At 40.4% G+C, this 27,683-nt stretch overlaps 3 protein-coding genes across 4 annotated transcripts; 2 read left to right on the top strand and 1 right to left on the bottom strand.

The window, feature by feature from the left end:
- Positions 1 to 4,150: 4,150 nt before the first annotated feature.
- rps28 (ribosomal protein S28) lies at positions 4,151 to 5,777 on the bottom strand. The gene is made up of 4 exons (XM_058067795.1): positions 5,703 to 5,777; positions 5,367 to 5,414; positions 4,410 to 4,532; positions 4,151 to 4,273 (listed from the first exon to the last, which is right to left on the bottom strand). The coding sequence occupies exons 1-3, from the start codon at positions 5,739 to 5,741 to the stop codon at positions 4,410 to 4,412; spliced, it is 210 nt and encodes a 69-aa protein (XP_057923778.1). The 5' UTR covers positions 5,742 to 5,777; the 3' UTR covers positions 4,151 to 4,273.
- A 777-nt stretch (positions 5,778 to 6,554) lies between these two features.
- si:rp71-39b20.4 (potassium voltage-gated channel subfamily V member 2) lies at positions 6,555 to 13,475 on the top strand. 2 transcript variants are annotated; one of them, XM_058069034.1, is made up of 4 exons: positions 6,555 to 7,278; positions 7,378 to 8,011; positions 8,759 to 8,884; positions 10,384 to 13,475. In XM_058069034.1, exons 1-4 carry the CDS (start codon positions 6,752 to 6,754, stop codon positions 10,699 to 10,701), a joined length of 1,605 nt encoding a protein of 534 aa, XP_057925017.1. In that variant the 5' UTR covers positions 6,555 to 6,751; the 3' UTR covers positions 10,702 to 13,475. The 2 variants fall into 2 exon arrangements, with proteins under 2 accessions (XP_057925017.1, XP_057925018.1); XM_058069035.1 differs by lacking the exon at positions 8,759 to 8,884.
- Positions 13,086 to 16,334, top strand: insl3 (insulin-like 3 (Leydig cell)). Its single transcript, XM_058069182.1, has 4 exons — positions 13,086 to 13,096; positions 13,264 to 13,451; positions 13,519 to 13,659; positions 15,566 to 16,334. The coding sequence occupies exons 1-4, from the start codon at positions 13,086 to 13,088 to the stop codon at positions 15,745 to 15,747; spliced, it is 522 nt and encodes a 173-aa protein (XP_057925165.1). The 3' UTR covers positions 15,748 to 16,334.
- The last annotated feature ends 11,349 nt before the right edge of the window (positions 16,335 to 27,683 follow it).

The following is a 27,683-nucleotide window of genomic DNA, read 5'->3' as shown; positions in this document are numbered from 1 at the left end:
ATGACTGCAATTTTCTCTATTTTGGCTCTTGTTTTTTTTTGTTTTGCGACTATTTCAACTTGTTTCTTGTATTTTTTTTCATAATTACATAATCCTGAATTTATTTCCATTATATATATATATTAGTAATAATAATATTATTATTATCATTATTATTATGACCAGTCCAGGGTGTACCCCGCCTCTCGCCGAAGACAGCTGGGATAGGCTCCAGCATACATATGATGTGTCTATCGTGAGGATAGAAAATGGATGGTAGGATTTCAAGTTTATTCTTGTGAAATTGAAACATTTTTTTTCTTGTTCGGGTATGAGTTCTTTTCTCCAGATATATTTATTTTATTTATATTTTTGTTTTATAATTTTTCATAATATTATTCTTTATTCTTACGAAATGACTGCAGTTTTCTCTATTTCGGCTCTTGGTTTTTTTTTTGCTGTTTCACTACACTAACTATTTTTTTTAACTTTCTTCTTGTATTTTTTTCTCATAATTACATAATCCTGAATTTATTACCATATATATATATTAATAATAATAATTGGTCTAGTCATAATAACAATGATAATAATAAGAATAATATTTATTATTGTTATCATTATTATCATCACTATTATTATTATTATTATTATTATTATTATTATTATTATTATTATTATTATTATTATTATTATTATTATTATTATTATTATTATTATTATTATTATTATTATTATTATTATTATTATTATTATTATTATTCTCATTATCATTATCATTATTATTATTATTATTATTATTACTACCAGTCCAGGGTGTACCCCGCCTCTTGCCCGAAGACAGCTGGGATAGGCTCCAGCACCCCCGCAACCCCTGTGAGTACAAACGGTAGAAAATGAATGAATGAATGAATGAATAACTCTCAACATGTCTGATGCTGCAAAGCATGCTGGGAGGGCACCGGCTTTCTAAACACTTGCTAGCATGACATATGTGTTTAAACAGAGCTGTTGTTTCCTTACCTATCACATCTTGCACACCTTATAGGTTGAAGTTGGCTGGGTTGAAGTGTATAAGAGGTATATGAGAGGTATATTTAATCAGCGTTTATTATTCATAAAAGCTGTAGAGCTGAATGTGAGCACACAGGAAGTCACTCACTCTCACCATTTGTAGCTAGTGCCTCTAATTTATGAAGTATTAACAACCTGATATTCCATAAAGAACAAACATAACTGGTGACTGCAGCTCAGTTCATGATGGCGGTCCGACAAGTCCCCAAAGATGAAGGAGACCATTTTACAAAAAGGATGAAAACATCACAATAAACAGAGACTAACCTTTTTTCCTTATTGGTGTTATGAGCGTCTGGTATTGTAGATAAGCGAGTGCAGACATGTTTCACTGCTGATGTTTTCGGCAGCTTGACGACGACCTTGGCGACACGGAGACAAACAAGAAGGGCGGCCTTGAGATGGGTGAGATGGACCGTGGAATATTTGAGTGTTGTTGTTTTTCAAGCCCTTTGGTCGTGTTGGACAGAAATGCATGATGAATAACTTGAGAGATTCACCTTTGCTCGCCTTGCACTCATGTTTGCCTCTGTTTTCATCACAATGAAGCCATGGAGGGGAGATGATGCTAACCCTGACCCTGTGTAGATCTTCATGGATGGATCTGTGACTATAAGACTCTATTTCCAATATAAAACGTTGTCTTTACCTTCCATGAAGCGGTGCCAAGCTTCCAGCGGTGGTCTGGTTAACTTGAACTTGAAAGATGGCAAAACCGGCCGTTTTTGACATGACTTACTGATTTCACCAACCAAAATATATCCCTGAGCCAACATTGGCAGACGACTTCAGAGTTGAGTATGAAGTAGGTCAAAGTGAGATGAAAAAAATGCAAGGTGATTAATCCTCGTGTGTGTATGTCCCACAGCCAAAATATCTTGTGGACAACAACACACTTGAAGTAAAACTGAGCTGCTTTCCTGTTCCAACAGACCTGGCGTTTTTCAAGAGCCCCAAGCTGGAGTTCAGGCACATTCCTTAACGGCCAAAAAACAACCCTGTGATATGTTAAATATTCATATACAAAGACAGCCAATAAGTAGTAGAGCAAGGACAGTGCTTTCCATAGTTAGCATTGAAAACTCTGACCTTCAACAAGGTCACAAATCAACTAGAAAATCAATACACAAGAGATTACATTATTACTTAAATTACTTAAGTAAATAAAAGTACAAAAAGTATGAGACAGTGTTTTTCTGAAGATGAATCTTGTAAATCATAGAAAAAAATTGGCAATTTTTCAGAGAATAAAGTACAGATATTAGAATAACGTCATAATAATAAAAATTGTAACATTAAGACAAGAAATAGAACAAGTAGAACACAATTATTTCTGCAATTCAAAGTTCAAAAACACTTGACTTATTCCCGAAGGGCAATTGAAAGGACACAGAGAGAAGAATATGGAATAAAAAAGTAAGAAGCAGACAAGGACAAGTAAAAGAGCACACACATACCTAAAAGAATAAATAGTAATTTCATACAAATATAATTATTGCAATATTAGTAACAAAACAATAATCTTGCATTTTTTGTTTTTTTTGTCAGCATAACCCACAATTTGAAATAAAAAAAAGAAATGTTAAGATGAACCTCAAGCGAATCTCATGAATAAATAAAAGGTTGTTGTGTTTATTACTGAGTGGGAATTAGAGCACACCTTTGAAATAAATGATAGATTTCATTTTTAACACTAGTAACTATGTCAATTATGACCCATCTATATTTTTCCCATCAACATGTTTATTACAAACACAAAGTGAAATGCAAAGCAGGTCACAACACAAAATGTTGCTATCCCATGCAGGTCAAACAAACAGCAGCCTGCTGCCACGTGTCAGCAGACGTGGACTTTAGTCCTTCAATGTTTGTCATGGCAATGATGAGTCTTTTTAGTGACCTGACAAAAGTTCAACTTTGCAGAAAAGTCATGCTGCAGTTGAGAAAACAACATCATACCAACGGTAAAATACGGTGGTGGTAGTGTGATGCTTCAGGATTTGCTATTATAAATAGAACCATGAATTCATGAATATCCGGCCATCTGTTGGTGACCTCAAAACTGAAACCAACTTGGGTTCTGCAGCAGGACAATGAGAGAACAGTTGAGAAAACAACATCATACCAACAGTAAAATATGGTGGTGGTAGTGTGATGTTCTGGGGTTGTTCTGCTGCCTCAAGACTTGATGTGATAAATGGAACCGTGAAGGCCATCTGTTGGTGACCTCAAGATGAAACCAACTTGGGTTCTGCAGCAGGACAATGATCCAAAACACACCAGCTAGTCCACCTCTGGATGGCTGAAGACTTTGGAGTGGCCTAGTCAAAGTCCTGACCCGAATCCTATTGAGATGCTGAGGCATGACCTTAAAAAGGCGCTCCAAGCTGAAAAAGCCTCCAATGTGGCTGAATGACAACAATTCTGCAAAGAGTGGGCCAGAATTCCTCCACAGTGTTCTAAGAGACTCATTGCAAGTTATCACAAACGCTTGATTGCAGTTGTTGCATTTCGTTTCAAAACAGAACACTTCTAAATTTAGTCAGCTATGTATACTTTTACATTTGGTTGAAATGTAAAAATGAAAATTCCTGACAAAGTCAAGAAGCCTTGATGTGAAAAAAAAGTCTTGCTGCATTTGAAACTAAAATGGGTGGGCTCTAACTTAACACTAGTGGAAGGTTAAATGGAATGTGCACATTAGCAAACAAATGCTGACCTCTGCTGGGGAGGAGAAATTTACCCCAGAAAGCTATTTAAGTTGCCATATTTCATATATTGTAAAAATATCATTGTGCACAGCTTCCATGAAATAGGCATACATGATCTAGGACATTTAGACCGAGGACCTTGCAGCTACCCAAGTCTATTAATATTCTACTGGCCAAAGAGAACTATGATGTACTTGTACCAGGTGGGTGCTGGTCTCTGATATTTCACCACACTAGGTCCATCTTACTTTTATAGGCAGAACAAAATAAATACCATGCGACTAATTATTTCTAGAGTACTTATTTGTAATGGTTATTTGTATAATTGCAATGCATTTATAACTGGATTGCTTTAACACCTAAAATAACGAGGCTTTCACGCCATCTTTTCTCAATGACCACATTTATTTGAAAAACATAAGCGAGATGTTAGCCCCTGGTGTGTGAAACAGGAGAGGCTGTATTTGGCGCCACATCATCCCGTCCGGACCACACGGCTTCAGGAGGCTCTGTTGAGACAGGAGAGCAGGCAGAACATCAAAAAAACACTCCAAATGATGACTAAGACTAAAAACTGCTTAGTGTGTTTTACCGGAGTACTAGCTTACCAATACAATATGCATTTCAAGTTCACCAATATCTCACCTATCGCAACCTCCTGGCTTCTCTTTCAGACTCCAGGAGCGTCAGCACGTCGCCTTCTCTGACTGGGCCCTTCACGTTCCTGATGATGGAACGGTTGCTGTCGTCCATGAACTCAACACGGACCTGCGAGGAATGAAGCACATTCATTCTTCAGGTGTTTAGCCTCTAATTAACAACTTAGAGGTATCAGTAATTAAATTAGTCACAAGGAAGACTCTGCACACAAACTGTACAGAATGTGCATTCACATCTAAAAAGGCTTCACTGAGACAAGTAGCATTCATGGTGAGACCTCCAATTTTGTTCCAGCAAACGTGTATGCTGGTACAAAACTACAGCATCAGGACGTATCAATTCACGCCGATTTTTACACTGACAACAGATTCAAATGTGACAATACCAGCCACTTAGCAAGATGAATAGGTCAACAGTAACCTACATCTATTTTATTATATGCTAGGACTACGTTATGCTAGCCATAGCATTTCAGTATGTGGAATCAAACTATGGAATGGATTGAGTAAGGAAATCAAACAATGCACAACGATGAGCCAATTCAAGAAACAATACAAGCAGTTGATGTTTGCTAAATCCAAGGATGAAGAGTCTTGAACCAGTCATGATGTGCTATATATATCACTATATTGACACGCACTATGGTACACATTATGGCATTGGATGCTCATATCACCTCCTACGAGGTACGAGGTGCATCATTTAAAAAAAAGAAAGAAAAAAAACTTAAACTGTATTATGGAAAACAGGAAGTGAACAAATGTAACAGTTACTGATTGTACCAGATGGAGGGGTAGGATTTAATAAGCTTTGCTTCTTCCTACTCCTTTTGGATATGTGGAACTGGGGACTGATTATGGGATGCACTCAATTGTAATCTGATGCATGTTCAAATGAAATAAAACCATATTAATAACCATTTTAGCATCGCCGTAAGCATACCTGTGTACATTGCCCCTGGGAGCCAGTTCTTCCCAGCACTCTGGTAACCTGTAAGTACATCATAAACAGTATATTCACAACATACATACACATTCTTTAGATTGTGGGTGGGGAAAAAAATACAAATATGTTGAAATCGCTAGCTTAGCATTTGACGCTAGCACGAACGGTCGAGGCCTCGACGATGGAAATCCGAGCCGAGAAAAGCCGCTAAATAATCCCACCCAAGAGCCGTATATAACTGCAATATTTTGGTCCCACTTGAAACATTAGCTTCGCTTATATATATTTCTTCCCGTGAAATTGGACTATCGTGTGTTCATTGCATTTTCTTACTCTTGCGAGCTTGATCGGCTGCACGCGGCTGGCGTCCATGTCGGTAGGTTAGACCGGAAAGGACGTCATATGGCACGCGGAAGTACTATAACCTAATGGTGACGCTTCTGCGCATAGCCCGGAACTGTCGCCGTCATATTGGATGGGTCAAGGCTGCGCTGTAAATGAATACAAGTCAATGTACTTACTTCATAAAGCGCCTTTATACAAAGAAATTTAAGTTGATTCTTATCGTTTATTCATCCACACACGCACCAATATACAAGGGAAACAGTTAGGCACCAAAAACAATCTATTTTTGAATTAATTTAAAGCGCAGTATTGATCCATATAATAGGCAAAGTTGAAGTATTGCAGCTGTGGACAAACCCATGCGGCATCTATCTACTGCATGTCTCTGCTTCTGCGTATTAATTATTGATTAAACTAAACTTAAATTATTTTAGTTTTCAATAGCATTTATGAGTTAATACAGTGATAAAAAAACATCAAATACTATTAATACTGCATGACAAGTGTTGTCAGGATTATTGAAATATGGGAATGTGTTCTGTCAAACTACATTTATTTTAAAACTTTTTTGAACGCATATTTAACTTTGATTATATTTTTTGGGTTCAAGAAAAAAAACGTATGGCTGTGTGTAGTTTTTTTTTATCATTAGCATGCACACCGCAGTAAGTGGTTAGTAATGCAATACTATCATCCCAACACTCTCTCTGCTCTTACTCCTGGTCAGAAGTGGCAGCCTTATATCACAGCACTAATCCCTGTCAACAGTATTTTTAACTTGCGTTGGGCCAGAAAGAACAGCAATAGGATTAGAGAATCAGCGAGGCGGCTGAATCCCTAACTCATGCAGTTGATCTTCTTGCATGCCGGGAGACAAGCACTGCAGCTTTTTGAACTTCTAAGCACATTTTCCCACCTCGGAGGACAACATCCCATTTTGATGGAGATTCTGCTGAATATTTTTCCAATTGACTGATTTTCCCCGAAAGAGTGTTTTCTTTTTGTTGCCGGAAAGTCTCGAGTCAGGAGCCACCACGATGGAGAGTATAAAACCGAGGTTGAAAGTGCTGAAGAAGCGGCGCTCCAGTCTTTTTGCCACGATAAAACGGGAAATGAGTTTTTCGCATAGCATTGAGGAACAGGAGAGTGAATTCCCTTTTTCCCAAAGCAGTTCTATAAAGCTGTGGACATCCATGGATAACCTGGACAGCCCTGGCAAACAGAAAAGGGAGAAAAAAGCCGCACCAAACCCGAGGAAATCAAACATTGTTAACCTCAACGTGGGTGGAAAGGTCTTCCACATCCCCAAACATTTGGTCCTCAAACACCCCAAAACCAGGATAGGAGTCCTTGCCCTTTGTGAAGATCCGGTCAAGCGAATGACGCTCTGCGACGACTACAGCGTTCATAACGATGAATTCTTTTTTGACCGGGATCCGATGTTTTTCCATTATATCTTCCACTTCTACTGCAGCAACGTTTTGTGGGTGATGGACAGTCTCTGTCCTGTCAACTTTGAAGAAGAGATGTCTTTCTGGGGGCTGAAACTGAAGGACACGCCCAGGTGTGTTATTTATATTTTACATGTACTATATATTATATTGATTGAATTCCACATTGTTTACTTCCACTTTGCAAAACTTCTTCTTGCTCTTCTTCTTAGATGCTGTCGTATTCTGTTTGAAGAGAAAGTGGATGACATAAGAGACCAACTGAAGGTCAACCAGGAGCTTCTTGATGAGATTAAGCCTCACCAGGATGACGAGGGCTACAAGACCATGTTTCTTGGCAGCTTTCGAAAGCTTCTCTGGGACCTAATGGAGAACCCTTACTCTTCCATGTCAGCTAAAGCCTTTGCTGTGTTCTCCAGTCTCTTTGTGCTCATCTCCATCGTCTCCATGACGCTGAACACGGTGCCCGAGCTCAGGGACTACAAACTGGCCGGCAAAACCTACATGGAGTGGGTGGAAGTTGGCTCCATCCTCTTCTTCACTTTGGAGTACTTCCTGCGTTTGGTCACCACCTCCGACATCAAGCATTTTGTCAAAAGTGCCTTGAACTTTGTCGACGTGGTGGCCGTTATGCCATATTTCATCCAGATTATCTTTGAGACTTTTGTCATCGATTCAGAGGACTTCAGTGCGAAGGAAGATTTGAAGGCCATGTCAAGGGTCAGCAAAGTCAGCAAGGTGCTCAAAGTCGTCAAGCTGATGCGCATATTCCGTATCCTCAAACTTGCTCGTCACTCCACAGGCATGAGGGCCTTTGGCTTCACCATCCGTCAATGTTCTGAGCAGGTAGGAAGAACTCAAAGGAAATAGAAATGTTTAACAAACACGAGAACAAACGTTGCTGGAGGATAACTGTCCTCCAAAACATTGGGTATCATTCCTTAACAGGAAGTTTAACATCCAGCGAGCGACACTATCTGTGAGCATGCATCATTTCTCGCTGAAAAATGACCGCTGACGACGGTTGGGCGAAGGCTCCGCTGCACCTCCAGTGGTAGTTTTTTACCCATTTGGGAAAAACTGGACAGGAAAGAGGAACCCTGGCCGTCAAAATGATCAACTTTGTTTACATTTATCGCTCCATGAATCCATTTATGGATTATCGTGACAGGCTTAGTCACTTATCAGTTCATGTCCTCTTTGACATGAGGATTGAAAAGGAGGCTTTTCTTTATTTTTCTCAAGCTGCAGTACCTCATGTGTGTCTGATTACGCTAAATAGCTAAATATCAACTGTACACATTAAATATTTGTGGGAAATATCAAATGGGATGTCAATGTCAGAAAGAGTGAATAAGGGGTACAATTCACATGTAAACAGTCCATGCAGTTATTATTAAGTCAAATATACCAGTGGGTAAAAAACATCTTATTTGCACCCCGAATACAAGTCATTGTTCCGCTAAAGGTACAATTATGTACTACTTTCTGCACAGGCTGCAGTAGTGACAAAGCAGAAACAATACTGTATATTCTTGCCATACAGTATATGCAGCCACAGATTTCAACCTACAACTTTCTGTCAACTCTTAGGTGTGTTGTCTGTTTCTCTTCATCGCCATGGGCATCTTCACCTTCTCGGCTCTTATGCACTCAGTGGAGGTGGACCAGCCTGGAACGCCATTCAGCAGCATCCCAGATGCCTGGTGGTGGGCAGCGGTGAGGAAGACCAACTTGTTAACTGGTCCCCATCTTGGATTACCGACTTGCAATCCAATCCGCTTTATTCATACAGCACATTTTATAAACAGAGTTTCCAAAGTGCTGCACAGACTAGTAAAATAAAAAGTACAAATAAAATACAATAAATAAAGGTACAAATTGAATTTAATCCAAAACTAAAAGATCAAATAAGAAATAAAATAGTAAAATAGATATTAAAATATTAAAAACAAGAAGCAAAGCAATGAAAGTATAAAAAAATAAAACCAATTAAAATAAAAGAAAGAACTAAAAGACACAGGACCATACGACTCACTCCGAGTTAAAAGCCAGAGAATCAAAGTGGGCTTTAAGACGAGACTTAAAGCTTTCGATGTTGGGGGCCTTTTTTACTTGGGAGGGGAGAGAGTTCCATAGCTTGAGTCCAACCACAGGGGGTCTCTTGCAGTAGTCTTATGCCTAAATGAAGCATAAAATGGCTAATACAAAACAAATATAAGACATTGAAAAGATGCATTCAAAGTTTAAAAATTTATTTAAAAATTTATATAAATATATGTGTAATATATATATAATATTCCATTCCCAAATAAGGAATCCTACTATCCTAGTGGAAATTCGCTTGTCATGGTCGGGCAGGAACCAATTAACTGTGATAGATGAGGGATTACCCTTATTATAAATTACACAGTCATGTTCACAAATCCTTAGAGGATAACTACAAAGAAAATAAACATACTGCAGTGGCAAGTGGTCAGGGGAAGCCGGTGAAATAATTCTAACCATTTTTTAAAAACATTTTCTTCCGTAAAAATTGCTGAATTTGCACATTTCCTGATCAAATACAAAATACAAAAAACGAAAATGTAGTTTCATAGAGGGCATCCACTGTCTGGAACTTGCCTCACCATCCATCCCCAAATGTTCTCAATTGCATTAAGATCAGGCAAACATGCAGGATACTCCAAAATACTGCCGTTTGACACCCCTGTACAAAGCTCTATTATTCCACTGAAGGAAAAAGCACCCCAGATCATGGCGGCACCATGTGGAAGACATCTCAAGTAGGAGCATGAGGACTTTGAAGCCATCAGGACCATGAAGGTTACATTTTTTTCATCAGAGAATAACACAGTTATTCCCAAATTTGGTGCTCCCGTGCAGATCCCAAATGAGCAATTTTGTGGCTTTATAGGAGACGAGGCCTTTGAAGACCTTTTTTGTTCTTACACAACCTTCATTTCGGACAGGCGTCTTGACCAACCGGATGCTTTCTGCATTGACAGAAAATAACATGAAAGAGTTTTACTTTTAAAGGTTGTGGTCTTGAACGTTTTGTCAGCTGATGAACAACAACAACAACAAATCACATGAAAAATGCTGCTACCATCCTTATTCTCTTTCAGTTAAGGCTGGTGGTGGCAGTGTGTTGAATCCACTCTAATATGGGATGGAAATGAACCATGACCAAATCTAACTTGTCCTCCTTCGTCCAGGTGAGCATCTCCACCGTTGGCTACGGAGACGTGGTGCCCATCTCCTACCTGGGTCGCTGCGTAGCCTTTCTCTGCATCTCATTCGGGATCATCCTCAACGGCATGCCCATCTCCATTCTTTTCAACAAGTTTTCCGACTACTACGCCAAGCTGAAGGAACAGGAATACACCTTTTCAAACACGGAGCGCACCTTCCAGCTTCAGAAACGTCTGCGGAACAAGTGCGACAGCTGCTTCCAGCCACAAATCGAGGATTCTGATGATGAGATCCACTATCGGCCCAGTGGAAGGCAAACTATTTTTGAAGGGGAAGAGTAAAAAGACAGGCGGCCAGATTGGAAACTCGCTCACCTTAAATGGCCTTATCACACTTGGGTCTAGATTGTGCAGGACCCCATCTGCTACCTACTGAACTAATGGGATGTATTATGAACAGGACAAGACAGCCAATGGACCTCCAAGCTTTTAGATTTGGATTGCATTGGAACAATAGAGGTGATGACGTGCAAACTCATGCACAACATTATCAGCCGCTTAAATGTTTGCAAATTGTAAAGCGAAGCGGACTGTCAGCGTTTTATTTACAGGAGTAAAGATGGATATGGATGTGCTCCGTGACTTGTCCAGTGTCATGTTTCCTGGTCAATGTGACGCGTACCTGAAGTTAGCAGGGTATGTGACTGCGTCGAGAGCCGTCAAGTCCAACAGTGTAATTTTCCTTGTCAAGGATTACCTGGCTTTGCACTTGCGCCTCCTTCCTGGCCAGACAAGGACAAAGCGTGATCATGTGATTTGCTATTCTGGACAGCACACATAATGGGTGTGATTATAAGGTTGGTTATTTTGTGTGTGTGTGTGTGGTCAGATAAAGCACTCAGCTTGAAGAGAGCATTTTTCAGTGATACTGAACTAATGAGGCAGATGACACGCGGCGTGTTAGCAGTTAGCAGTTGGCATAATCCCAACGTGCACCATATTCTTTATCTGGAGGTGCCAAAAGTGAGTCAGGCCAACACCTTGCAGCGTGTTGTTGGCTGCGTTACGTCCTCTTATATGTTCATAAAGCACACAATATACAACATACCTTCCATTTTCCACAGGGCCTTTTTGTATTACATTGTGTGGGAATGATTGTTATCACCTCAACTGAGGTAGGAAAAAAAAAGACTGCACCGCTTGCTTCAACCAGCAGAGGCGCTGATGATTCAGCCTCAAATAGTTTGAGACTTCCACTGAGGTTCTTGACCCCGATGCAAGTTGGCTGGAATGCTAAAACGTGAAAAGAAAAGACTTAAATTGCATGTGTTCTGTGGGAATCTGTAGTGATAGACGTTTTTGTGTATCAAACTCTTGTGGTCCTCCAGATGACATTGTTTTTCTTTTTTTGTTTCCATACACAACTGTGATTCAATTACAACATGAATGTGTACAATTAAATAAGTTGCATATTATTTATAATCTTTTAGCACAAAGTGGTGCCTTAGGTGAGCCCCATCGGTGCCTACAAAAAAAACCCAAATGTCATAGTTTTCACTGCGGCACCCAATTTATATGGTTCACAAATGACAAAGAAACACTATATAAATACTCTCACCACAAAATACAAATCCTGTAAATAAGGAGAAAACACTGGATAACACAAGAAAAGAAGGCAGACGTGCAGAAAATGTAGGCAAAATAAGGCAAACATTGCAGTTTATCACAGTTTGTCTACAAGCAACCAGTTCTATGTGAAAGCACATTCCTATACATTTATTTTATGACATCAAATAATTTGTTTTTATTTGCAGAAATCTCTCTCTTGGAAGTCGACAATGCATGCATGTATAGAAATTTCATGAACGGTAGTGGTGGCGTATAAGAGACCAGCCAAAAAGCATCGTTCATACGTATACTACATCAGGGTACACAGGGTACCCATTGTGTTCACTATTGTCAATCAATGTCACATTGAACTCCACATTGCACCACTTTTTCATTCAACTGACTACAGGTGTGACACTTACCAGGATAAGCAGCAAGAAAATTGGTAGATTTACTGTACAGTGTATAGAAATCGGGCTGGTGGTTAGCGCGTAGGCCACACAGCTAGGAGACCCGAGTTTGATTCCATTCTCGGCCATCTCTGTGTGGAGTTTGCATGTTCTCCCCGTGCATGCGTGGGTTTTCCCCGGGTACTCCGGTTTCCTCCCACATTCCAAAAACATGCTAGGTTAATTGGCCACTCCAAATTGTCCATAGGTATGAATGTGAGTGTGAATGGTTGTTTGTCTATATGTGCCCTGGGATTGGCTGGCCACCAGTCCAGGGTGTACCCCGCCTCTCGATCGAAGACAGCTGGGATAGGCTCCAGCACCCCCGCAACCCTCATGAGGAAAAAGCGGTAGAAAATGAATGAATGAATGAATGATGCTCAACCACATTCAGCACCAAGGATAGAGATCGTATCATTTTGACAGCCATTTTAACTCTTGTGTCAGTCGCTATAAACTAGCTACATATAATACCCCGCCTCTCGACCAAAGACAGCTGGGATAGGCTCCAGCACCACCGCGATCCTTGGGAGGATAAACGGCAGAAAATGAATGAATGAATGTACGTAGATCTTGTTATGCTGGTAATATTAATATCAGGTGACCGTCTCCATCCTTGACAAGCTCGTTGTGCCGTATCTCCCATTCATCAAGGGGTGTCAAGATAAGATGGTAAGAAGGTATGGTAAGTTCTAACACGCTTTCTGGCCAAGTACCCAAGTACCAGTACGTGCACCCTTGGCCCAAACACATTGATAAGGCTGCACCAGTGAGTAAAAAAAGAAAAAAAGGACCACCCAAGGAGTGATGCTTTTCGCCTGGCATCTTATATCAGTTTCTAACTGAGGCCATTCCATCATTTCTTTGGCTGGAGCCTTGAAGAGTTTGCATCACTGTCAGTCTTTCCGGATCAGAACATACCTTCCCTTGCACCAAGGCTGAATACATCTTTCAGACCCGGTGTGACCTCAGCATCAGTGCAGGTAGAGCACATACTGTATATATACAGTAAGGACCCCCCTCCATATTACACTGGTAAATCCTCGCCTGAAGAACAGTCCTGCCATGAAGTCTTTGCTGACGTTGGTGTTTGTGTGTGCAGTGTGTGCGGTGGAAGCGCAGGAGAGGATTAAGATATGTGGCAGGGAGCTGATACGTTTGGCTGTCTCCTCCTGTGGAAACCCCCGCTTGAGGAGGAGCGCTGTTGACGGAGGAGTGGAGCAGCATCAGTACGCTTCGTCCTGTAAGTTTTCTAGTCTCAGGTGTTTCCGTTTCATCGCGCTTGTGACTTTTCATTTCATTCTGTTTGTTCTGCTGTTGTTGTTATTTCAATTGTCCAACTCTTTCAACTTTCTTCTTATACATTTTCATCAATATTATGACTTTATCGTCATCATATTTTCACCTCATTCCCATAATATTACAACCTTTTCCCCAAACAAATTTTCCCCAAATTTAATACAGTATTTCAACTTTATGCTACCAAAATTACATTATTTTTCCTGATAATGTTCTGAGTCTATTGTCATTAAAATACGCCTTTTTAAAATCTTAATAATAATAATAACTTTAAATTATTGTTATTTATTCTAAATTATTTAAATTATTTGTACAAATTACAGTTTATGCTGTACATTGTTCATATTTGATGTCATCTATTTATTCTCCACATTATTGTTTATGATTTATTATTTATTATTAAATGTCTATGTCTATGTCTAATATTTTGCCTTTATTCTTATCAAATCAAATCTGCTTTTTCCATTTCTGTTGTTAGTTTTTTATATTTTCAAACGACTTCAACTTTGTTGTTGTTATTTTTTATTTTCTGTATTGCCATAATATTTTCACATCATTCCCATTTCCCCCCAACTTAATTTTTCCAAAAATGACAACTCTACTTTATTTTCTTTCTCATAATATTGCAACTTTCAAGGTGACCTATTATACAAATTTTTTCGGCCCTTTGTATTGAGTTGCAGGCTCCTATAGAGCAGCTCCACACAATAACCAGCACACAAAGCTTTCTAGTTCTTCTAGAATGTGCACCTATTCAGTTGTATTCGTTTGGATTTGTTTGATAGTAGGCACGCCCACTCTGCTGTGGTTGGTCACAGTCGCGAGCACTTAAACGGACTTCCCATTTGTGCTGCTAGCGGTGAACAGTATAGGAGTTGACAATAAATGGCGATATGGCTTTTAAAAATGTCGGCTTTTACCATACAATCGTATGTGTTGGATTCCGAATACAATCCGGAAGTAGAAATGGGACAGTCCGAAGTTTCTCTCAATGCTAAGTAGCTTTAGCATTTTAGCGTTAGGATTCCTACGGCATCGGTAACGTCTAATGTGGCCACTAATTGTGATGGGAAACTGCTATTAGCAACCCTACTCCCTGTATGCACACTCTATAATGCTACACAGACAAGCGTTTTTGCTCCATGACTTATACAAAATGAACACAGTTAGGAACCTGATAAATTGGTACTCACTGCTTGCTCTTCTGACTCTTCCACACGACCAAGTAACGTTGGAAAGGCTTTAGGCTTCAGCAAGTTTGTTAGTTAGTCCAGCCTGATACTGGCACATGTTCTCGAAACAGTCCAGTTTGAAATGCCGTTGACAGATTAAAATGCATTTCCTTTGCTGGTAGGGAATCAGGAACTCCAACCACTTGTGCCTGATGGTGGCGTCGTTAGGAATTGTAAACAAATGTGACTTTCCCATACGAGCCATTGCTAAATAAACAGGGGAAGTAAACAGTAAACAGTAAACAGGGGAGCAGAGCTTATCTGGCTTACAGCCACATCCCATATAAGGAAGTCCGCTCCTCTGTGACATCACAAAGGGGCAGTTTTACCCGCCATGCCAAACGTCTTTCCGGGCTCACTTCCAAATGTGCAAACCTCATGATCTGAAACTTTGGCATCGTTTATCACAAGAATCAAAACTGCTCATCAAAAGCACAGTAGGTCCCCTTATAAAATAACCTTGTTAATATTTCAACTTTTGTCATTTTTCCTAATAATATGAAGATGTTTTTCTCTGTTTTTGCTTATTTTTGCAGGCCAATAAAAAAACAGGTGTGGGCTACACGGTGAACACCATTGATGTCAAAGAAATGAACCATTTAATGTCTCTCTTGTTAGGGGCTGACCATGATGGCGATGTTTACACGGAGGAGCCAGAGACCGCTCACAGGCCATCGGTCGTCTCCTCATCAGTACTTGGCTACTTTGCGTCCGCTCGCCTCAGACGAGCTGTTGGCAAAATATCTGATATTTGCTGTGAGAACGGATGCAGCATGAAGGAGCTGATCCAGTTCTGCTAGACGCTGGCAGGACCATGACAGACTTGGGTTCACATGAAATCAATCCGGTCTGTGACAAGTGACAAGTGGGCTAATCATTTAGATCATAAATAATGATTCATTTGAACACAGTTGCATTAGGCTTAATGGAGATATTATTATTTTTATGATGATTATTATTATTATTATTACTGCTTGTATTGATATGGTATATTTATTCTTCTATCCCCATTGTTCTACTCAAGTACTGATTAGGAACAATAAAATCTATCATTATATTTCATTTCTTGTCCTATATGTTTGTGCTCTAACTTTCTCTCACATACAAAAAATATTATAAATATGTATATATATCATATAAATAATTTGGAATATTCGAAATATATATTATAAATATAAATATGTGCCAATTCTTTCCTCACTTTAACAAAGATTTCTATTTTCCAACCGCAATGGTACAGACTCCATGCAAATACTCTATGACAGGGGTCTCAAACACGCGGCCCGCGGGCAAAATGTGGCCCGCAGAACGCTAGTTTAGGCCCCCGCCTTGATATGAAAGTTTAATGTTAGTTTGATATGGATGCTGTATGGTATCATGTACCCAGAAAAAATGATTACGTTTGATTCATGTTCATGTTAAAGGTTAAATAACTGTTAATAGTTATCCTCCCTATCCGTGTGGAAGTGGTAAGTTTTGGGCTATTTAAGTTGAAAGGAAATAACTTGAAGGCTACCGTTTAGGTCGCTAGCTCTCTAGTTTGCGAGTTAGCATGTGTCTCAAGACCCTGCAGTTGCGCAATATGTTGTAAATAAAAAGAGTATAAATGTGACTATAGTCGTGTTTTGTCATGTCTACAGGGCTCTAATAATGCTTTGTTCATTTTAATATGAAAAAAATCATTTGTCTACCCACCAACTATATGTGCTTTCTTAACTTTTTATTATTATTATTATATTTATTTATTACTGATTGATTTTCTTTATTCTTGATTTGTTTATTTATTTTTCATCTTATTTTGTGTAGAAAAATAAAAATGAAGATATTTGAGAACAGTGGAATGTTTTATCAGAGCTTTTCTTGTAGAAAATCGGAACCAAAGCACTGAAAAAGTTTGAATATTTTTCTGTTGTTTTTTTTGGAAAACCTGATGCGGCCCAGCCTCGCCCAGACCCGAGCTCCAGTGGCCCCCAGGTAAATTGAGTTTGAGACCCCTGCTCTATGACCTGAGCATAAAAATATGCTGAATAAATATATGACTTGATTTCAAAATCAATGACAAAAGCAACTGGCACTGAATTGCTTTTTCATGCAGCCCACATCATACTTTTCCTAATAAAAATGTCAGAAAATCGTATTTACTGATATAGTGCAACACGTGTCTGCACTTTTACCCACAATCCAGTGCAAATAAAGAGAGCGAGTAGGATGCAGTTCCCTTACTAACCAGCAGAGAGAGCCACATATCATATAAACCAGGGGTGCTCACACTTTTTCAGCATGCGAGCTACTTTCAGTCAAAATGATCTACCCACTACAAACATGCAAAACATCTATTTATTTTCAAATGTATTGAGGATTATTTGTACGTACAATGTATGTTGATGTACCTTACATAACCAAATGAGCCAATATTGCAAAACACACATAATTAACTATTAACATTTTTTGTAATTACCTGAGTTTACTTTGATGACTTGCACTGAATTGAACCAGCCAGGGATGCATAGTCCGGACAGTAGCTGCTGATAGCCAGCCTCAAGCACACTTCCAAATGTTTATCAGTCATGGATAATATCCGTATCATAATATCCGTATAATATTCCATATCCGTATGGAAGTGATATGTTTTTTGCCTTTTTACTTGGTCCAGCTCCTTCACTCATTTTAGTGACCATAAACTTTAGCGAGGGCTTAAAATCTCGCAATTCGCCGACTAGCTTAGCACTTTGCATCGTTGTTTACGCATGAGCGGTGACCTAAAGGTCAAAATTCAGTTGTCATCTGACTGGTTGTCCTGTATGTCAATCAAGTAACGGGGATGGATGATAGGCTGACATCGTAAGTTCTGCTGCACTTAGAGACGTTGTTTGATTTGATTGGTCGCCCGAAGGGCAACATTCAGTTGTCATCTGAATGGCTGCCCTGTATATCAATCAAGTGACGGCATTGATGCTGGGATGATATTTTTTTAATGTCACGCCGCGATCGACCAGCGATCGACCAGTACCACCTCCGCGATCGACCAGCGATCGACCAGTACCACCTCCGCGATCGACCGGTAGCTCGCGATCGACTTAATGAGCACCCCTGATATAATGGATAATATAATGTAATTATAACAGCACGATTTGACGGATGGTAATGACACAAGTTAGGTCATAGGAGTTTTTGACTGTAAAGGCCCCCAACTCCACATGGGGGCTCCTTGGCACCCACCCATCCTCCCTCAGCGCCAACATGAGCTGACAAACACGTGACTTCGTGGGACCTCTTTGATGCTAGACTATCTCTGTCTCTTGACCAGAGGGAAAAATATAAACAAAACAATAAAAATGGACTTTTTCTTGGTCTTTGTGTCCCCTTTCAGTGAAGAGAAGCAGCAGGAGATAATAGCAGCTTCACAGAGGGGCCAGTGGAGCTCAGACACATGCACATAAGCACATGGCAGGGAAGTGTGTGGTGGACTAGTGGGTGTCAATTTGCATGCAAATGAAATGGCTCTCGGGGCTCTCTTTCCTACACGCATCAAGGCTAAAGATGCTAGATGCTAAAGATGCTAGATTTGCTGTATGTGCTTCTTGTTTTGACACACGGCACATAGGCGTTTGCACACATGTCATCTGGGAAACCTCGTCTGTGTGTGTGTGTCTGTGTGTGTGTGTGTGTGTGTGTGTGTGTGTTTACAAGACAAACCCCCACCATGGATGTGTGTTTTATTTTGTAACCAGTGGGCATGGCTGCGTGTGGGCCGGAGTAAGGACACACACTGACACGTCCGTGTGTGTGTTGTTAACATTTCTTCAGGCTTACGTCAGTGGAACGCAAACTGTCAGATGTTGTTTGTTGCTGCATACATATTGTAGTCCTTAAACACAATGTAGTATCTGCTGTATATAATTATACTCAGCACATAGTACACTTGCTCACATGTACAGTGATGTAAACAGTGTGCATGTTTGTCACTTAAATGTATTATATCATCAAAAAATATTTTTTTATTTAAATTTAATTAACTTAATTTATTAATTATTATTAATTAAATTAATTAATTTAATTTAACAACTGAACACAAAATGCAGTTTTTAAGTGAAACTTTTTATTATTAACCCTTAGATCAGGGGTCTCAAACTCAATTTACCTGGGGGCCACTGGAACTCGGGTCTGGGTGAGGCTGGGCCGCATCAGGTTTTCCAAAAAAAAAAAAAAAACGCATTTCTTAAAAACTATTTTTTTTTTAAAACGTCGCTTTGGTTCGATTTTTCTACAAGAAAAGCTCTGATAAAACATTCCACTGTTCTCAAATATCTTACTTTTTATTATTTTACACAAAATAAGATGAAAAATAAATCAAGAATAAAGAAAATCAATCAATCAGTAGACAGCAGAATTCATGGTTCCATTTATCACAGCAAGCAGCAAAACAACCCCAGACCATCATACTACCACCACCGTATTTTACTGTTGGTATGATGTTGTTTTTCTCAACAGCAGCAATGGGACACACACCTCACACCAAGTTCAACTTCTGTCTCTCATGAACACTGACCTTAACTGACGCAAGTGAGGCCTGCAGTTCTTTGGATATTCTTGTGGGGTCTTTTGTGACCTCTCAGATGAGTCGTCACTGCAGTCTTGGCGTCATTTTGATCGGCCGGACTCTCCTAGGAAGTTGACCTTTGTTCCATGTTTTTGCCATGTGTGGTTAATGGCTCTGGCTGTGGTTTGCTGGAGTCCCAAAGCTTCAGATATGTCTTTATAACCTATTCTATACTGACAGAGCCCAATTAATATCACTTATATTTTAACAATGGCAGGAAATCACCTTTTCCACAAGGGCCATGTTGGTTTATAAAAATAATATAAGAATAATTTTGTCCTTTAATATATATATTTTAAAGGACCAAATTATTTGTCCTTTATATAAAATTACATATATGTATATATATATATATATATAAATTAAAATAAATAATAAATACATAATAATAAATAAATACACCCATCATTTTCTGCTGTTTGTATCTGCACCATTTGCCATCCCCTAATATGACATGACTTTTTTTTTGAACTGTTCGCCAACAGCCTGACTAGAGTGACAGCTTCAGGAGCATGCTGGTGTGATCACATGATCCCACGGGAGGAAGCAGAGGAAGACGAGCCACCAAAGAGGGCTTTCTTGTCTTGCGGTGTCCTCTGATCTTCCCATCTACCTGACTGCATGACTGGGAGCTGCGACCAGCTATCTTTAGCTTTGATAGCACAAAGTACCAAAAATAAACACGTACTTCCTATAATAAAAAAAATGCGGTAATGCAGTGTAACGGAGTGAGTGATATATGATACCTTTTGATATGTGTGGCCGCATACTGATAGATGGGCAACAATGATTTCTACTCTTTTATTATATCGTTAGGAGTAGCTACACAATAAATGAATGAATGAATAAATGATGTCAATAATTTGGCCAGCGTCAATACGTTGCCATATGCATGCGTGTCTTTTTTCCTCATCTCCCACCGCCAAACAGGCAGGAAGAGAGTTCACTCTGTGCATAGAACAACAACATGAACGGTGTCATTGTACTTTTACAATGTCAACTTTGACATGTCATCCGACGCCCGGCCAAAGTGCCGTAAATTCAGTTGATGTCAGTTAATTCCGTCCCTTTTGCATCCACTCAGTCTTTCCAGCCTTAGTTGGAAGCACGTTCAGCGCCCTGCACATACACAGAGGCATTAACTATCACTTTGTCACAACCCAGAGGCCACAGCGAGGTGCTGAAGCTGAACTAATAGAGCTGAGCTGGTACATGACAGTGTGGCGGCGGCAGCTGCTCAAGCGACTGCAGGCTCCTGTGCAGACAGACCGTCTCAGTGTCGACCGCTTTAGAACTCAGAATCTATTCTATGCTATACTTTTGTTACTTTGACTGCTAATGCATTTGTTGCATTCATTGTGTCTCAGTTTGATTGCATGAAATCATCATTTTCCAATAGCACACGATGCCAGGGTCAAAGTGTGACAATGTGTACAGTTATGAATTAATAAGCACCTGTTGCTTTGGCATGAACTTGACTGTATGTCTGTAAATGCCATTCATGGTTGACTATAGTGTATTATTAGTCCAAATTATGATTTAAAGACAACCGTATATGTAGTATTTTGGCCACTTGGAGTCAGTCATGTTTCATTGTTGAGACATGATGACATTAAATTACCATCACACATGTAGTCAGACATGCCATGTCCGACATGGTCGAGTGAAAATAAGTTTTTCTCCTATTTAGTGTGGAAGTGGTATGTTTTTGGCTTCTTTGTCATTTCCCCGGTCTGTTTTAAACCTTTTCTCAAGTTCAGAATACAGTAAATACATTGTAGGCTAATTAATAAGTCGACACGGCGGCCTAGTGGTTAGCGTGCAGACCTCACAGCTAGGAGACCAGGGTTCAATTCCACCCTCGGCCATCTCTGTGTGGAGTTTGCATATTCTCCCTGTGCATGCGCGCGTACTCCGGTTTCCTCCCACATTCCAAAAACATGCTAGGTTAATTAGCCACTCCAAATTGTCCATAGGTATGAATGTGAGTGTGAATGGTTGTTTGTCTATATGTGCCCTGTGATTGGCTGGCCACCAGTCCAGGGTGTACCCCGCCTCTCACCCGAGGTACCCGAGGTGGGATAGGCTCCAGCGGTAGAAAAAGAATGAATGAATAATGAATAAGTAGTCTAGCTTGCTAATGTTTAAAGCCATGGTCGTCTCTTGTGTCCCTGCTGATGACGATCCCGTAGCCTGTGCATTGCAGTTGAGCAATTTGATGTAAACAAAGAAGAATGGAAGTGTAAAGCTGACTATGGGGGTGTTATTTCATTTCTACAGAGCTCTAATAATGGTAAAAATTGTATTTAGAAAGTTTTCTATATGCCATTTTTATCCTACTTCCCAGAAATTCACTTATTGTGGTAAGGTCTGGAACCAGTTCATCGTGATAAGCGAGGGATGATTGTTTTTGTTCAGAAAAAAAATGTTGCTGAAAAACCACACAAAATGTGTGCCTTAATAATCACAAAAACATAATTATGAAGCAAACTTTTGATAACAATGGCAGCAAAGATGCTGAGCAGACCTCTTGTGAGGAGGTCCATCAGAACCCCCACTTGCATTTGTTGTCAGCAATCACTCGATTGTGTTATATTGTGTTATCAAACCAACTGGTCATGCTGACCACTGTGCTCTTCCTCGGCATAAACCCAAGCTCAAGAGAAACACCTCCTGTATTTGATCTGTATGCCCTTCCTAGACCCCCCCCCCCCCCATCCCTCTGTCCCTCTCCATCCATCCATCTCCCTTACTCTTTTTGCTCCAGCTGTCCTTCCATGCATAATTACGTTTCACCCTCCCTCACTTCCTCTTCTAGCTTGGGAATCTTTTATTTCCCTCCTTCCCACACCTGACGCCTCACTCCTCTCCTGTCATCGACATTGGGGGTGTGCCAGGCTTGTCTTGTTAAATGATAATGTTAAAATGCTAAATCACACCGCCGCCACTGTCGCCGCCACTGTCGCCGCCACTGTCGCCGCCTCACTCCCACCTCATGCGGCGAAGGGTCTCTGGTTTCACTTTGCGCTGTCATCCTATCCAGTGCTACTCATCAATACCAAATGCAGAGGCTTCATCAGCCTGCAGCATTAGACGATGTGACGTGTGTGTGTTTGGTGGGGGGGGGGGCACCAGGTTAATGAGCATAGGAATGATCACACTTGATGTGTGCGCTGGGCTTCAGTGTCACCGCTACACTATCAGTACGCAATAAGGTAACATCAGAATCAATTTATGTGGTATGAAGTCAGTCAACCCTCCGCAGGCTTCATTTAGCATCTACATGCTAAATAAAACATAGCATATATAGACTATATGCTCACCTGATGAGGCACATTCAGATACATGAGTACATGTTTCAACAGGAAGAAAGGCAGCCCACTCATCACTAGTGTGCTCACAAGTGCATTGGTGATGTTGGTGGAGGTCTTGGGGGGGGGGGGGGGGGGGGCCTTCTTAGGTTATTCTGCCTTATTACTAAGTGTCCACATAAACTAATGTATCTGGAGCGTTTCATCCAATCATTTCATCATTTGACTGGTGGCCAGCCAATCACAGAGCACATATAGACAAACAACCATAAAATATCCTATGTAAGCAAAATGAAAATATGCATAAAGAAACTGTCTAGTACCTGGTGTTGTCAATGAAAATACATGAATAGCAGTGGAAAAAAGGCATTTGACTGGTATTGCACTTGAAGTCTTAATCAAACTGAAACATCCCTGGATGGACACAATGAGAGGAGTGACTTCAAACCAACAGATGGAACATTGTTTGGCAAAGAGAGCTACCGTATTCAGCATTGTCACCTCACAGCAAGAGCATTGTGGAAGGCTACCTGCTGGCTGGCCAAGGCTTTTGTGTGTATGTGTGTGTGTGTGTGTGTGTGTGTGTGTGTGTTGTACCCCGCCTCTCGCCCCACGTCATCTGGGAGAGGCTCCAGCTACTTGCACCAATCAGCATTATAGATAATGACTAAACTCCTACCTGAGGAGCTAAAAAGGAAGGATATTAACAAATTATAAAGCTATATGTTAACAGCTACTCCAGTGCTTATTGAATATGTATACAGTAGACACTTCCTCCGTCACACATTTCCACTCACTGTACTTGAGCCAAGCCTAGAATGCCATCTAAGGCCATCTGTTGGGACGATCCTTCATTATGCTAATGAGGTGTAGCCAATCTTTTTCTCTTTTCCAATTTACAATTGAGTATGACACCCTCTCTGCCACAGATGGATTTCAATATGAGTTTAATTGATATGAGCGTCTGTGGTAAATCCCTTGTCAAACAGACTAAATTACCACTATGTGGCCTGACCCTTTGTTTAAAAAAAAATGACACAAAATTGTGTTTTACTGAGCTAAATGCACAAAAAAAGAAATGGTGAGGTTAATTAAAGTAATGGTGCAAACAAATCAAAGTGTAACCACACAGTGTTAAATAAATAATACAATGTGTGTGTGATCCTTCCATCTGCACACTTCTGCTTAGTCCGATCTCCTTGCAGGAGCTTCAGTTAGCATCTAAAAAAAAGGACATGAAACATTGTTACATCTACAGTAAACCTCGGATATATCGGATTCAATTGTTCCCACTGGTTTTGTCCGATATAAGCGAAATCCGTTATATGCGTATACCGGAAAATGTCCGTTTTACGCATATATGGGATTTATATCCGGTATATGCGTAAATGGGATTTTATCCGTTATAAAAAGGCACTTCCTTGACTATGTTTCCAATGTACCTGGACGCGCAGGCAACGCTGCAAACGCTGCAAATGACGTCGTATAGCGGCCTGTCACCATTCGGCGAATCGGAGCGCCACAATGCGGCCATCCGATATATGCCAGGGAAATTTCATGGAAATGCATTGGAACGGGACTGGAGATTTTGTCCAAAATAGGCGAAATCCGAAATCCGATATATGCAATGAACTTTTATTGGAAATGCATTACAGAAAAATTGGTTCTTTTTTATCTGTCCGTTGTGAGCGAATTCCCGATATATCCGAGTCCGATATATCCGAGGTTTACTGTACTGAGAGTTAATGAAGTAGTTTGGATATTTTTGCCATGAAGTTGTATGACATCCCCATCATCAGTGTAGTGCATCAACGGTGATTTATCCCCACTTGGTCCCGTGAGCACGGTTCTGGTCAGAGTTCCTCAAAACATAGCTTACTAAAACAACTTCAGTTCAAAAGAGGAAACATTTGCATGACAAAAATGCCTCTTGAAAAAACTCTGACCTTACAAATCGATCTGCGTTTTCCGGTGAACGTTGGCCTCCGCCAAGGCTGCGCTATGTCACCAATTCTGTTCGTAATTTTCATGGACACAATTTTTAGTGGCAGCCAAGGTGTCGTGGGTGTCCAGTTCAGGAGATCTGTTCTCTGCTATTTGCAGATGACGGTGCGGTTTGACGCTACTGGGACAAGACTCAGCACTTCCAAATCTGAAGCCATGGTTCTCATCGGGAAAAGGGTTGGGAATGAGGTCCTGCCCCAGGTAGAGGAATTAAAGTTACGTGCTCATTGATGGCTCATTGTCTGTACAATGACTGCTAAATAACCTGCCACGGGGCCAAAGTAAGTTGTGTGAGAAACACTCTTGATTTTTTGTTTTTGGCTGTTCAGAACAGATTGATCGGATTTATATTATTTCCTATGGAAAAATGTGTTTTTCGTCAGAACCTCTGTAATGAATTAATCTGAAAAAACAAGGTACCGCTGTTGTTGGGATTGCAAAGCTGAGAGAGAAGCTCTTAAGATGTCATTTGACACATTTAGGCTGAGTTATTCTGCATTCAACTACCCCGTTCATGCCCCCCCCCCGCATGTACAGGGATTGTGTTCTCAAGCTAACAAAACAACAACAGGTATCGTATAAAAGTCGGAAATCCTCCCACAGCTGTGGAATTACAATTACGATCCACTGCAGGTGATGATGAAGAGAGAAGTGCTGTAAAATTCAATTGTGGGTTTATGGAGATGAATGAAGATGGGAATCTTTGTCCATCATCGCCTTCTTTCTACAACGCATACATTCACACTCGGAGTCAGCGTTACGGGAGAATCCACCCACAATTACACAGTGTCCTGCTCCCAACTGTATAAGAGTTTTTTTTTTTTTTCCAGAGGCCTGGATTTGGTCTCAGTGGGCAGCACTTCACTTGCTGAGTGTGCAGCCTTGCTTGCCTTGGTGGGGGGAGGCCTCCTCTGTCGAGGTATTATCCACCCCCATCAAATATTCATCAGCTGCTGGGAGACTCGTGACGACAAGTCAATTTGATAGGCTAACGACGTGCCGGGGTGGTCGGTGTTGTGTGCTCATGCAGGTGTGTGATGCCACGTTAACAAGGCTTCCCGAGGACACACATGGGACGGCATATGTGTGCACATGTGGGGGGTTTGGGGGGTCACCAGGATGAATGCATACTTTATGTATACTTTCTGTGGGTTTATTTATAACCTACTCGCCCCACATTGTGTTATGCTACTAAAGTATACCAGGGGTGTGTTTATGACATGTGATGACAGCTCATGTAACAACACACGTGTGCACCGAGCTTCCGCTCTAAATGGATGTTCTAATGCGCTCTCGTCGGCAACGTGATTGATAATCCAGAGGACATCCACTTCACCAATTTCACACTGTCTCAATCCAATAATTGGACACAAGTCAGCGCGAGAATGATGCATTTCTTTTGGAAAGCTGCTTTTAAGAGCACAAAAACCGACACAGGTAACAATCTGACAACGTAAATATATCAAACTGAAATATGTATCAGATAAGAAGCAAACGCAACAAGAATATCAAACTGAAACAATAATGCCTATGTTTAGTATCAGTATTCAAATACAGTACTTTCATAAATAATAATATTCTATGCTATTCATGTATAGCCTAATTATGATTAATTAACAATAAAATGAATAATCAAACTTGTTTTGACCAAGAGACATAAAATAAGACATAAATAAGATATAATATAGACTCAAAGTCACATTATAGCTCCTGTACGGTGGTTAAGCGTGGAATATGACGTGCATATCAAGAACATGCATTTGAATGCGTCTTCCGATTGCATCATCCAGTAGTCCGGGCGGCTTATTTCCTGTTCTCATGGATCCTCATGGATCAGTGCCACATGTAAACACCATCACGGAAACTTGAGCCTATGCAGAACTACGTCAACAGTCAGGCTATTGCCATCAATGTAAATAAACACTGGCGGAGACAAACGCCGCATAAAACAACCGTTTTGCAGGGAGATTATTGTTTGGAAACAAAACACCAGATAGATCATGAACGCAAACATCCCTGCACAAGCTCCCATTATTTTCAGTGAAAGAAAGGGAATAACGCACATAGGACGGAGGCCAGTAGGACCGTTTTATAAAATAAATAATTTATTATTTTATTTATTTAAAAATAAATTTCCTTATTATTTTCTAACCCAGAGAGGGAGACATGAACTCTGATGACACTTACAAACACTTACACATATTGGTATGCATGAACGGACTATAATCCACCACATGTGCGATGCCGGTGATTGAGTTCCACGTCCGCCCTGCTGGTGGCAGTAAAGTACATTACAAAATGTCCGATTCCACTTGTGGCATAGTTACTTAATTTTACTGCATTCTCACGACTGATTTGTAGATTTTTCTAAACCCTTTCAAGTTGTGGTTAATAATACATTTTGTAGAAAAGATGTATTTTTTGAGTAACACTGCTTACTAATGAGGCTGCACGGCGGACAAGTGGTTAGCACAGAGGCCTCACAGCTAGGAGACCCGAGTTCAATTCCACCCTCGGCCTCTCTGTGTGGCGTTTACGTGGGTTTTCTCCGGGTACTCCGGTTTCCTCCCACATTCCAAAAACATGCTAGGTTAATTGGCCACTCCAAATTGTCCATAGGTATGAATGTGAGTGTGAATGGTTGTTTGTCTATATGTGCCCTGGGATTGGCTGGCCACCAGTCCAGGGTGTACCCCGCCTCTCGCCCAAAGACAGCTGGGATAGGCTCCAGCACTCCCACCACCCTCGTGAGGATAAGCAGTTGAAAATGAATGAATGAATGAATGAATGAATGAATGAATGAATGAATGAATGACTGAAT

Source organism: Doryrhamphus excisus, chromosome 3, assembly GCF_030265055.1.
Source record: "Doryrhamphus excisus isolate RoL2022-K1 chromosome 3, RoL_Dexc_1.0, whole genome shotgun sequence".
In the NCBI taxonomy this organism is placed as follows: Eukaryota; Metazoa; Chordata; class Actinopteri; order Syngnathiformes; family Syngnathidae; genus Doryrhamphus; species Doryrhamphus excisus.
Note: the sequence above shows the minus strand (reverse complement) of the source record. Positions and strands in the feature narration are given on the sequence as shown.